We start from the raw sequence: 13,038 nt of genomic DNA on the forward strand, positions 1-13,038 counted from the left end.
GATGGAGGCAGTCACAGTGCAAAAATTTTATAAATATTTAATAGCGTGGCGTGCCGGGGAAGAATAAGCCGCTGCAGGCACCTAGGGTGCTCCCTGGAGGAACATCAGCATGAGGCTGAAGACACTGCCGAGCCAGACCACGCAGGACCTTGCATGCTGTGTGCAGAGCGGGGGTTTTATCTCGAGGTCTGTGAGCAGGGCATTCACATCGGATTTGTGTAGCAACCTCACAGCATTCTGCAGGGCGGAGGGCAGTGGTCCCAAAACTGCTCCCCTTCCCTCATTCGCTCTCACTCATGGATCCGCCCAGTTATTGCCCTTTCCAGGCCCGTTAGGAAGATTACTCAACACTTTGTCCCTTCCCTAGTGGGGGTATCAGAAGTGGCCTGACCTTTCTTCTTTAAAGACTAAAGGAGCTCGGCTGCCCCTCCCAGCTCTCCTCACCAAATCTGCACCAGCTCAGAGAGGCACTCACTAGGTGTTATTTTCCTCCCTCCTTCCTCTCCTTTCTCTTTTCATGTGCATGTGGCTTATATTACCAAGTGTTTGTGCTTCTTGGTGGCAGAAACTGTATTTTACATTTACTTTTTCCTCTCCATGTCTCAAAATAAGGGCCACATTTTTAAATTTTTTATTGACTGGTGGTCTAGACAGTTTAAGTGACTTGTTTAGAAGTGCACAGCTAAGTTGAAACAATCACTCACTAGTGCCGACCATAACCAAGTCTTCATGCTCCCTGTGGGCCTTTGTGTCCCAGGAATGCAGGCAGGGTCACCAGTGCAGATGAGGGTGATGGACAGCCACTACTCACGGATGCAGGCCTCCTGAACGGGAGCGCCGGGGCGCCGGTTCCGGAAATAGTGCAGCTGGCAGCGCTCACAGTTCTTGCCCTCGGTGTGATCCCGGCACTTGTCACACACGCCTCCGTGTGCCCCCTGGCTGGCAGCAAACACAGCTGAGTCGAAGTGGCATGTCTCTGAGTGACCATTGCAGTCACACCCTAAAAAAGGAACAGAAAAGGCCACATAAACCAGAGACTCCATCAGCCTGAGACCACAAGAACTAGCCAGTGCCTGGCTATCACCAATGACTGCCCTGACAGAGAACACAACAGAGAATCCCTGTTGGAGCAGGAGAAAAGTGAGATGCAGATCTCAAATTTTAGTGAAAAGACCAGTCTTAATGGTCATAATGAGACCGGAGGGACCCCAGAGGTCATGGCCGTGGACTCTCTGTTAGCCCAAAACTAAAACCATTCCCAGGGCAAACTTTCAGAGATTACACTGGACTATAAGACATAAAATAATACTGGTGAGGACTGTGCTTCTAGCTCAAGTAGACACATGAGACTATGTGGCCAGCTCCTGTCTGGAGGAGAGATGGGAGGGCAGAGGGGACAGGAGCTGGTTGAATGGACATAGGAAATACAGGATGGAGAGAAGAAGTGTGCTGTCACATTGTAGGGAGAGCAACTAGGGTCAAATAACTATGTGTGCATAGGTTTTTGCATGAGAAAATGAATTGTAAACTTTCACTTAAGGCATGATAAAAAAAAAAAAAAAGAAAGAAAGAAAAAGAATTAGATAGTTCCCAACTTACGTCATATTCAAGTTACAACGAACCGCAAAAAAAAAAAAAAAACCTCTATGAGGCCAGTCAACAATTACTTTAAAACAAAGATGAGAATGTAAGAGGGTAGGGAAACTAGATTAATGAAAATAGAACAACCAGAACAGAAATAATGAGAATGTTAACACATTGTGAAGAATGTAACAATGTCACCAAACAATTTGTGTAGAAATTATTGAATGGAAACCTAAACTGCTGTGTAAACCTTCACTGAAAACACAATAAAGTATTATTTAAATAATATATTTTAAAAAAGAAAGTCCCAGGTCTGACGTTCCACAACACTGCCACCATCTACAACGCACCTTCACAGTGGCTTACTGGCATCTCTGAGCAACTCTGCAAGGTACATACTCAGGGCAGGGAGATGGGGAAACGAAGGCCCAGAGAGGTATGTGCAATTTATTTAAGGTTAAAAAAAAGCTGCTGTTGAGTTGACACCAACTAATGGCAACCCCCTGTGTGTCAGAGTGGAAATGTGCTCCATAGGGTTTTCAATGGCTGATTTTTCAGAAGTAGATCACCAGGCCTTTCTTCTGAGGTGCCTCTGTGTGGACTCAAACCTCCAACCTTTCAGTGAGCAGCTGAGAACAGTCAAGTATGTTACCATCTGCACCACCCAGGGACTTCTATTTAATTAAGGTTACATGACCAGTAAGAAGGCAGAGTGGAGAACTCAGACCCCCTGACTCCCAGTGTGGGGATAAACCTGAGAACAGTGGCCAGGTCATGCCAGAGAGAAAGCCCTCAGGCCTGGCTGAGTAGAAGGATGGGGACAGTGGGGGATGCCTCCAAAACTCTCTCCATTCCCACAGAAGAACAGGAGCTTAAATTGCAGTGATATAATTAGATTTAGATTTAAATAATAAAAAGTAGATTCTCCCTGTGTCCCAGGTGAGGTCATCGAGGCCCAGAAGGGCCAGCATCTGACCCGGGCCACCAGAGAGGAGAGGTGATCCTAGACTCATACTTTGGCATTCATGGGGGTCCTGGTCATCTGCAGGTCTCCAGGGCCGGTCGTTGTAGAAAGGTGCACAGCGGTCACAATTGGGGCCAGCGGTGTTGTGCTGGCAGATGCAGACATCATGGACCTAGGAGGAAGGGCCATCAGTAATAATTAAACAAGGGAGGTCCCAGAGGTAGAGCTGCCCTCTCCCCTGACCCTTCAGCCAACCAGTCAGGGCCCAGCTCAGGTCCCAGCCTGACCGGGATATTTTCCCTGAAGGCCCAGCCTCCACTCAGCTTGTGACACTGCCTGTTTGCCCTGATGTGTGCACACACACGTTCATTGAGGTCATGACACTGCCTGTCTGCCCTGCTGTGTGCACGCATATGTTCACTCAGCTCGTGACAGTGCCTGTCTGCCCTGCTGTGTGCACACACATGTTCACTCAGCTCGTGACAATGCCTGTCTGCCCTGCTGTGTGCATACACGTGTTCACTCAGCTTGTGACACTGCCTGTCTGTTCTGTTGTGTGCACGCCCCCGTGTGCCTGCTCCATTCTTCTGGCTAGAATTTTTAAAAAGTTCATTCCTTGTACTTGTACACCCCCACACTTCTCAGCCTAGAAGGTGTTCACACGCCCTTGTTGGTAAACTGTGATTCTAGAAACTTGTGGGTCCTCTGAGATTTATGTTCCAAAAATCTATGAGTGTGGTTGTTTGGTTAATGAGACTGTTATAATGAATTGTTACTAGACTCAGTGAGGTATAAAAATAGAAGGCTGTTGTATGCTAATTGCCTTCCAAATTAAGCCCAACACCCTTGGCCCAGCATTCAAGTATGTTTACTGAGTTTGGCCCCTTTCTCCTCTCCCACTCCCTCCTAAGAGCACAGCCAAACGTGACAACTAGCTGCTCCCTGTGCAAGCCCACCTTTTGGCCTTTGCAGGTGTTTTTCCTTTTGCCAGGAATTCCCTTCTCTCCACGTTCACCAGCAAAATCCTGCCTGTTAAGCTCCAGTTTAGGATGGTTCTTCCTTCATTACGCCTGCCCTGGTCTCTCTCATCCCATAGACTGAAAACCAAGCTTTTCTTCAGAATTACTGGGGAGCATTTATAAAATACCAATACAAGCTCACACCAAATGAATTCATTCAACTCTCAGGGAGGGGCGAGGCACAGGCCCACCACTGTTTTGTTTTCACTTGACAATAGATTTTATTGTTTTAGCATTACAGAAACATTGTGCAGAAAGTACAGAGAGCTCCCTCTCTCCTCTGTGAAGGGTTTCTCCTATTATTAACATGTCCCACTCCGGGGCCACACTTGTTACAGTTGATGGAGCAGTATTGATACATTGTTATTAACCCAAATCCACGGTTTACATGAGGGTTTACTCTGTGTTGGGCAGCTCTATGTGTTTTGACAAATGCATAATCTAATGTGTCCAACATTACTGTATTATACAGAGCAGTTTCACACACACACACACAAAAACCCACTGTCGTCTAGTGGATTCTGACCATATGGAGTTTCCAAGGCTGTAAATCTTTACAGAAGCAGACTGCCTCATCTTTCTCCCGAGGAAGGGCTAATGGGTTTGAACCACCGACATTTTGGCTAGCAGCCGAGTGCTTAATCACTGCACCACCCTGAGCACCACCTATTCATCCCTCCACCTGTACCCTGAAACCTTGGCAAGCACTGATGTTTCACTATCTATAATTTAGCCTTTTCCAGAACATCAAATAGTTGGGATCCCACCGCATTTTTAAGTGGCCAGTCTCTTGGGCAGATGTGAGGAACACAGGGCAGGGGGTGCTCTCTCTGTCCCCTGGGTCATGTGGCACTCTGCAGTCCTCAGAAGCTGGCCACTCCACTTTGCTGTAGTGGTTTGTCTGTGAGCCCTAATGACCTCCCACTCTCTGAGCTGAACTCACACTGGACTCCCCTGTAGCCTGAGCAGAAGCTGGCCCAGAAGTGAGAAGAATGAAGCTCGCTGCATGCTCATTTCACCTGCATTTCCCTCCCAAGCCACATTACACAATTTCTGCTTGCCCTCTACCAACAGGGCACATATCGTGTCACCATTAAGGTGAGAGAAGAGACCTTGGGTGGTGCAAATGACTAACATGCTCAGCTGCTAACCAAAAGGCTGGTGGCTCAAGTCCACCCAGAGGCAGCTTGGAAGAAAGGCCTGGGAATCTACTTTCGAAAAATCAGCCATGCTATGAAGCGAGGGTGGGGCCAAGATGGCAGAGAAGTCAATGCTTCCGGTGAAGCCTCTTACAGCAAAGACCCCAAAAAAACAAGTGAAAAGGTTACATTTATGACATGCTAGTTTTTTAGAAGCCCTGAATATCAAAGGTAAAGTTAGAAAATGGACGGAGTGGCAGGGGGAGGGAAAGATTGTTCAGAAGCAGAGAGGAGTTGGCGGATCTGAATCACCACATTCCCTCAGGCGCCATTCCCAGGAGCAGCTGAGGCGGGCTGGTAGTAGCGTTCAGCTGCAGTTTCTTCAGGTAGAAACAGCCAGCTGCACTCCTTACTCACACCTCCAGAACCAGAGAAGAACGGCGCTCTCGGCAAAAGCTAAGTACTTGCATATATTTTACCATGCCTCCCCCCCACCTGGAAGCTGGCTTCAGTGACTATTGATTTCTCTGGGCCTGAGACAGGTCCTGTTGCATGTCCTGAGCCATTCTCCTGGCCTTGGAGAAGGAATAAATTCACAGTTGGGGAGAACATAATCTGCCAGCTCCTCTAACCTGGGGAGCTTGGGACAGAAGCAGATCCTGTCCAGGCATAAACAGTCCATGGACATTGAATACCTTTCTTCCCTGCATGGACCTGTGCGGGCCTATTTCAGGAGAATAGGCCCTTATTACCAGACTGCAACTGTTTCAGCTGTGTGGTAGAGAGGTGAGTATTTGATGTTTGACACTGCTTTGCCTATTAAACAGGGGACTCACCTACACACATCAGTTCTCAAAGGACTGGTGACTCCACTCAGGTCACCCAGCCACCAGCGACAGGGGTCCAAGGAAAACTGGTACCTCCCAGTCCTTACAACCAAAAGCATTGGGTGCTGATGGTCCGTTGGCAGAACCCCAGCCTGTGTGCTCTAGAGAACAGTGACATGCTTTCCTCAAAGAAACTTGGGGGATGGTTGTCAGCCCCCTGCCTTGTTCAGAACACGACCCCCTGCTACAATCAGATACTGGCACCTACACCAATCACCCCTGCCCCCCTAAGACTGTAGCACAAAGTCTGTACCACACACTTGATGACCAACTACCTGGACACCTGAGCTGAATCCATACAAGAAAAGCGAATGGACTCCTAGGCTCATATACCTGGTAACAGCTCTAGCCATCTAGCGACAGGACATTACAGCTACAAAGACAAAAATAATCAAGCTAGCTCACTCAAACCACCTATCCGGGCATATCAAAAAAAAAAAGCAAGAAGCAAGGATGCAGTAAGCAAACATAAACTAAACTAACACAATAACTTATAGATGGCTCGGAGACAATAGTCACTATCAAACCACATAAAGAAGCAGACCATGATCGCATCAACTAGCTCTCAAAACAAAGAATCAAGCAATCTTCTGGATGAAGGTGCTTTCCTAGAATTACCAATAAAGAGAGTGGCAGAATGGATTAAAAAAAAGAAAAGATCCATCTATATGCTGCCTAAAAGAGACACACCTTAGACTTAGAGACACAAACAAACTAAAACTCTAAGGATGGAAAAAAATATATCAAGCAAACAACAATCAAAAAAGAGCAGGAGTGGCAGTATTAATCTCTGACAAAATAGACTTTAAAGTTAAATCCACCACAAAGGATAAGGAAGGACACTCTATAATGACTAAAGGGACAATATACTAGGAGGATATAACCATATTAAATATTTATGCGCCCAATGACAGGGCTGCAAGATACGTTAAAACAAACTCTAACAGCATTGAAAAGTGAGACAGACATCTCCACAATTATAGTAGGAGACTTCAACACACCATTTTCGGTGAAGGACAGAACACCCAGAAAGAAGCTCACTAAAGACCCAGAAGATCTAAATGCCACAATCAACCAACATGACCTCATAAACATGTACAGAACACTCCACCCAACAGCACCCAAGTACACTTTCTTTCCCAATGCACATGGAACATTCTCTAGAATAGACCACATATTAGGTCATAAAGCAAGCCTTGGCAGAATCCAAAACATCGAACTACTACAGAGCATCTTCTCTGACCATAAAGCCATAAAAGTAGAAATCAGTAACAGAAGAAGCAGGGAAAAGAAATCAAACATTTGGAAACTGAACAATACCCTGATTAAAAAAAAACTGGGTTATAGAAGACATCAAGGATGGAATAAAGGAATTCATAGACGCCAATGAAAATGAAAATACTGCCTATCAGAACCCTTGGGACACAGCGAAAGCAGTGCTCAGAGGTCAATTTATACCAATAAATGCACACATACAAAATGAAGAAAGGGCCAGAATCAAAGAATTATCTCTACAACTTGAACACATAGAAAGAGAACAACAAAGGAAATCCTCAGGCACCAGAAGAAAGCAAATAATAAAAATTAGAGCAAAATTAAACACAATAGAGAACAGAAAAACAATCAAAAGCGTTAACAAGACCAAACTCTGGTTCTTTAAAGATATTAACAAAATTGATAAACCATTGGCCAAATAGACAACAGAGAAACAGGAGAGGAAGCAAATAACCCAAATAAGAAATGAGATGGGCGATATCACAACAGACCCGACTGAAATTAAAAGAATTGTATCATATTACCACAAAAAATTGTACTCTAACAAATTTGAAAGCCTAGAAGAAATGGATGAATTCCTAGAAACACACTACCTACCTAAACTAACACAAACAAAGGTAGAACAACTAAATAAACCTATAACAAAAGAAGAGATTGAAAAGGTAATTTAAAAACTCCCAACAAAAAAAAAAGCCCTGGCCTGGATGGCGTCACTGCAGAGTTCTACCAAACATTCAGAGAAGAGTTAACACCACTACTACTAAAGGTATTTCAGAGCATAGAAAAGGACGGAATACTCCCAAACTCATTCTATGAAGCCTGCATATCCCTGATACTAAAACCAGGTAAAGACACCATAAAAAAAAGAAAATTACAGACCTATATCCCTCAGGAACTTAGATGCAAAAATCCTCAACAAAATTCTAGCCAATAGAATTCTACAACATAGCAAAAAAATAATTCACCATAACCAAGTCGGATTCATACCAGGTATGCAGAGATGCTTCAACAGTAGAAAAACAATTAACGTAATCCATCATATAAATAAAACAAAAGACAAGAACCACATGATCTTATCAACTGATTTAGAAAAGGCATTTGACAAAGTTCAACATCCATTCATGATAAAAACTCTCAGCAAAACAGGAATAGAAGGAAAATTCCTCAACATAATAAAGGGCATTTATACAAAGCCAACCGCCAACATGATCCTAAATGGAGAGAGTCTAAGAGCATTCCCCTTGAGATCATGAACCAGACAAGGATACTCTTTATTACTGCTCTTATTCAACATTGTGCTAGAGGTCCTAGCCAGAGCAATTAGGCTAGATAAAGAAACAAAGGGCATCCAGATTGGTAAGGAAGAAGTAGAAGTACGTCTACTTGCAGATAACATTATCTTATATAGAGAATACCCAAAGAAGCCTCAAGAAAACTACTGGAACTAATAGAAGAGTTCAGCAGAGTATCAGGATACAAGATAAACATACAAAAATCAGTTCGATTCCTCTACACCAACAAAAAGAACACTGAAGAGGAAATCGCCAAATCAATGCCATTTACAGTAGCCCTCAAGAAGATATAACACTTAGGAATAAATCTGACCAGAGACGTAAAAGACCTATACAAAGAAAACTACAAGACACTACTGCAAGAATCCAAAAAAGACCTACGTAAGTGGAAAAACATACTTTGCTCATGAATAGGAATGCTTAACATTGTAAAAATGTTTATTCTACCAAAAGCAATCTATAGATACAATACAATTCCGATCCAAATTTCAAAGACATTTTTTTAATGATATGGAGAAACAACTGCCAACTTCATATGGAAGGGAAAGAGTCCCTGGATAAGTAAAGCATTACTGAAAAAGAACAAAGTGGGAAGCCTCACTCTACCTGATTTTAGAACCTATTATACTACCACAGTAGTGAAAACAGCCTGGTACTATACAACAACAGATACATAGACCAATGGAACAGAATTGAGAATACAGACATAAATCCATTCACACGTGAGCAGCTGATATTTGACAACGGCCCAAAGTCAGTTAGATGGGGAAAAGACAGTCTCTTTAACAAATGGTGCTGGCATAACCGGATATCCATCTGCAAAAAAATGAAACAAGACCCATACCTCATACCATGCACAAAAACTAACTCAAAATGGATCAAAGACCTAAATATGAAATCTAAAACAATAAATATCATAGGAGGAAAATTAGGGACAACATTAGGAGCCCTAACACATGGCGTAAACAGTATACAAAACATTAGTAACAATTCAGGAGAGAAACTAGATAACTGGAAGCTCCTAAAAATCAAACACCTATGCTCATCCAAAGACTTCACCAAAAGAGGAAAAAGATTACCTACACACCGGGAAAAAGTTTTTAGCCATGACATTTCTGATCAGCATCTGATCTCTAAAATCTACATGATACTGCAAAAACTCAACTACAAAAAGACAAATAACCCAGTTAAAAACTGGGCAAAGGATATGAACAGGCACTTCACTAAAGAAGACGTTCAGGTAGCTAAAAGATACATGAGGAAATGCTCACGATCATTAGCCATTAGAGAAATGCAAATCAGAACTACAATGAGATTCCATCTCACTCCAACAAGGCTGGCATTAAACCAAAAAACACAAAATAATACGTCTTGGAGAGGTTGTGGAGAGACTGGAACACTTATACACTGTTCCGGTGGGAATGTAAAATGGTACAACCACTTTGGAAATCAATTTGGCGCTTCCTTAAACAGCTAGAAACAGAACTATCACATGATCCAGCAATCTCACTCCTTGGAATATATCCTAGAGAAATAAGAGCCTTTACACGAACAGATATATGCACACCCATGTTCACTGCAGCATTGTTTATAATAGCAAAAAGAAGGAAGCAACCAGGGTGTCCATCAACGGATGAATGGATAAATAAAGTATGGTATATTCACACAGTGGATTACTACCCATCGATAAAGAACAATGATGAATCCATGAAACATTTCAAAACATGGAGGAATCTGGAAGGCATTATACTGAGTGAAATGAGTCAGTTGCAGAAGGACAAATATTGTATGAGACCACTATTAGAAGAATTCGAAAAATAGTTTAAACAGAGAAGAAAATATTCTTTGATGGTTGTGAGAGCAGGGAGGGAGAAAGAGAGAGGGGTTCTCACTAATTAGATATTAGATAAGAACTATTTTAGGTGAAGGGAAAGACAACATACAATACAGGAGAGGTTAGCACAGCTGGACTAAACCAAAAGAAAAGAAGTTTCCTGAATAAACTGAATGCTTGGAAGGCCAGTGTAGAACGGACGGGGGTTTGGGGACCATTGTTTCAGGGAACATCTAAGTCAACTGGCTTAATAAAATCTATTAAGAAAACATTCTGCATCTCACTTTGGAGAGTGGCGTCTGGGGTCTTAAACACCAGCAAGCTGCTGTCTATGATGCATCAGTTGGTCTCAACCCACCTGGAGAAAAGGAGAACGAAGAACACCAAAGACACAATGTAATTATGAATCCAAGAGACAGAAAGGGCCAAATAAACCAGAGACTCCATCAGCCTGAGACCAGAAGAACTAGATGGTGCCTGGCTACCACCAATGACTGCCCTGAAAGGAAACACAACAGAGAGTCCCTGATGGAGCAGGAGAAAATAGGGTGCAGAACTCAAATTCAGGTAAAAAGACCAGACTTAATGGTCTGACTGAGACTGGAGGGACCCCAGAAGACATGGCCCTCGGATTCTCTGTTAGCCCAAAAACAAAACCATATCCAAAGCCGACTCTTCAGACAAAGGTTAGACTGAACTGTAAGATATTAAATGATACTGGCGAAGAGTATGCTTCTTGGCTCAAGTAGATACAGGAGACTAAATGGGCAGCTCCTGTCCAGAGGCGAGATGAGAAAGCAGAAGAGGACAGGAGCTGGTTGAATGGACATGGGAAATACAGGATGCAAAAGAGGAGTGTGCTGTCACACAGGGAGAGCAACTAGAGTCATATAACAATGTGTGGATAAATTTTTGTATGAGAAACTAACTTGAACTGTAAACTTTCACTTAAAGCACAATTAAAAAAAAAAAATCAGTGGTTGCCAGGGGTTCAGAAGAGGGGTGGAGGGTAGAGCAGAGGGCATTTTGGGGGCAGTGAAACTATTCTGCACCATCCTGTCTGGGCTGTACAATACAAAGAGTGAACATTCATGTAAACTGTGGACTTTAGTTAATAACAATGTATCAATATTGGTTCATCAGTTGTAATAAATGTACCACAGGGATGCAAGATGTTAATAAAAGAAACTGCATACGGGGGAAGAGAGGTAGGTGGAAACTCTGTACTTTCTGCAGGATTTCTCTGTAAACCTAAAAATGCTCTAAAAAAATAAAGCTTATTTAATAACAACTAAATAATATGATTCTGCATAGTGTCTGAGGGTAGAGGTCTAGCATCTAGGCACTGGGTTTTTATGTGCAGCCAGGATTGAGAAGCATTGCCTTAAGCTCCTCCAACACCTACAGACTTACATGTAACTGAAAAAAAAAATCATCCCAAACCATGAAGCAGGTCTAAGGAAATACTACAAAATTCTGATTTTTGAAGTGATGATAACTTAGATTTTTTTTTTGCTGTTGAAACATTAAATCTAAGTCTTAAATTCAGTGCTCTCCCAAAGATGTGTCCCCTCTCCTCTGCCCTTCCCACCAGGGCTGTCACCTGCATGGCAGTGGAGGGGCCTGCAGGAGCTCCAGGCATGGGGGCACATTGGTCAGCGTGGCCATGACAGAAGCAGCTCCCTTGCAGGCGCAGCTGGGACACTGCATAGTAGGCGCTGGGCGGGTGGTAGCCCCTCTGGGGCACAGGGGCCAGCCTGGTAAAGTTGACTCTCAAGTTCGTGATCTCCCCTAGCTCTGAAAGGGGGCAAACAACAATGAAGGAGAGGGTTGGGGACGGGAAAAGAAAGTTAGAGGTAAATAGAGTCTCCCAAGGCAAGATGCATAAGAAAAGAATACCAATCTCACCCTCACTTCCTCCCTGGCTTCATAAGATTATTCCAAGGACCACCATCCCCAGCCCTCAGCCTCTGACAGTGCCATACTGCCTGGGGGAAAGACCCCACAACTCAGGCTTTTTGAATATCGGGCTACCGCAACACCGCTATGGGGTAGGCAGGGAAAGTATTAAATCCCCAACCACGTTGATGGAAATACGGAAGACCAAGAAACGTCCGTCACTCAGGTTCTAGCCTGCTTCATTCCCCATGCCCACACACAGTCCCACAGGCTAGAGGAGTAGCCACACTGACCTTGAATCTTTTGACTTTGGGTTGCTGGAGTCCCAGAGGCTAAATCCATGATGTTAAGTTGGACCTGCAGAGAGAGGGGGAAAAGGAAGAGCTGAATAAGAGGTCAACAGTGCACAGCTCAAAAGAAGTCCTTTCCACTGAATGTCATGCCCACTCCATCTTACTCAAAGTTTCTTCTTCCCTGGAGCTTGAGATAGACCATGGATGTGAGGTGGGCCAACTGCCCTAGAGAAAAGAGATGATCGCTGGACACTAAAGTCATCTGAGAGTGCGTGTGTGTGTGTGTGTGTGTGTGTGTGTGTGTGTGTGTGTGTGCAACCTCTCCTCTCCAATTAAAAATATAGGTATCCCAAGAATTCACCTATTTCCTTGGGTCAAAAGTTGTGATAAGATGCATAACTCACACACAGAGATTGCAAAAAAAAAAAAAAAGCCACTGCCATCGAGTTGATTCTGACTCATAGCAATCCTATAGGATAGAATAGAACTGCCCATAGGGTTTCCAAGACTGTAATCTTTACAGAAGCAGACTGACACATCTTTCTCCTGCAGAGAGGCTGGTGGGTTCAAACTGCCAAACTTTCAGTTAACAGCTGAGTGCTTAACCACTTTGCTATGAGGGGCTAGGGGATGCTAGTTTTCCCATGACTCAGGATGAATGAAAGGCTACAGATCCCTAGGTACACAGATATGGTGACTGACCACAGCCCTCTGGACCACCCCAATTTCAACTCTATTTTTTCTTTTTAATAAAAACCACTCATTAGATACGACTTCATCCTGGAAAGAGTTTTCATGTCAATCCTCCAGAAGTCAAGAAAGAGTCCTCATGTTCTGATCTGGGGTCTGCAG

General features: G+C 43.7%; 1 protein-coding gene across 4 annotated transcripts in view; it reads right to left on the minus strand.

Annotated features, from left to right (window-relative positions):
* Positions 1-13,038, minus strand: part of LAMB3 (laminin subunit beta 3) — a 102,771-nt gene that overhangs the window by 20,107 nt on the left and 69,626 nt on the right. For all 4 annotated transcript variants that reach the window (XM_049857917.1, XM_049857916.1, XM_049857915.1 and 1 more), the window contains 4 exons: positions 12,187-12,250; positions 11,598-11,791; positions 2,600-2,720; positions 812-1,000 (listed from right to left, as the gene is read on the minus strand). In XM_049857917.1, the coding sequence (XP_049713874.1) occupies positions 812-1,000; positions 2,600-2,720; positions 11,598-11,791; positions 12,187-12,250 (568 nt within the window). The remainder of the gene's footprint in view (positions 1-811; positions 1,001-2,599; positions 2,721-11,597; positions 11,792-12,186; positions 12,251-13,038) is intronic.

Source organism: Elephas maximus, chromosome 18, assembly GCF_024166365.1.
Source record: "Elephas maximus indicus isolate mEleMax1 chromosome 18, mEleMax1 primary haplotype, whole genome shotgun sequence".
Taxonomy (NCBI): Eukaryota; Metazoa; Chordata; class Mammalia; order Proboscidea; family Elephantidae; genus Elephas; species Elephas maximus.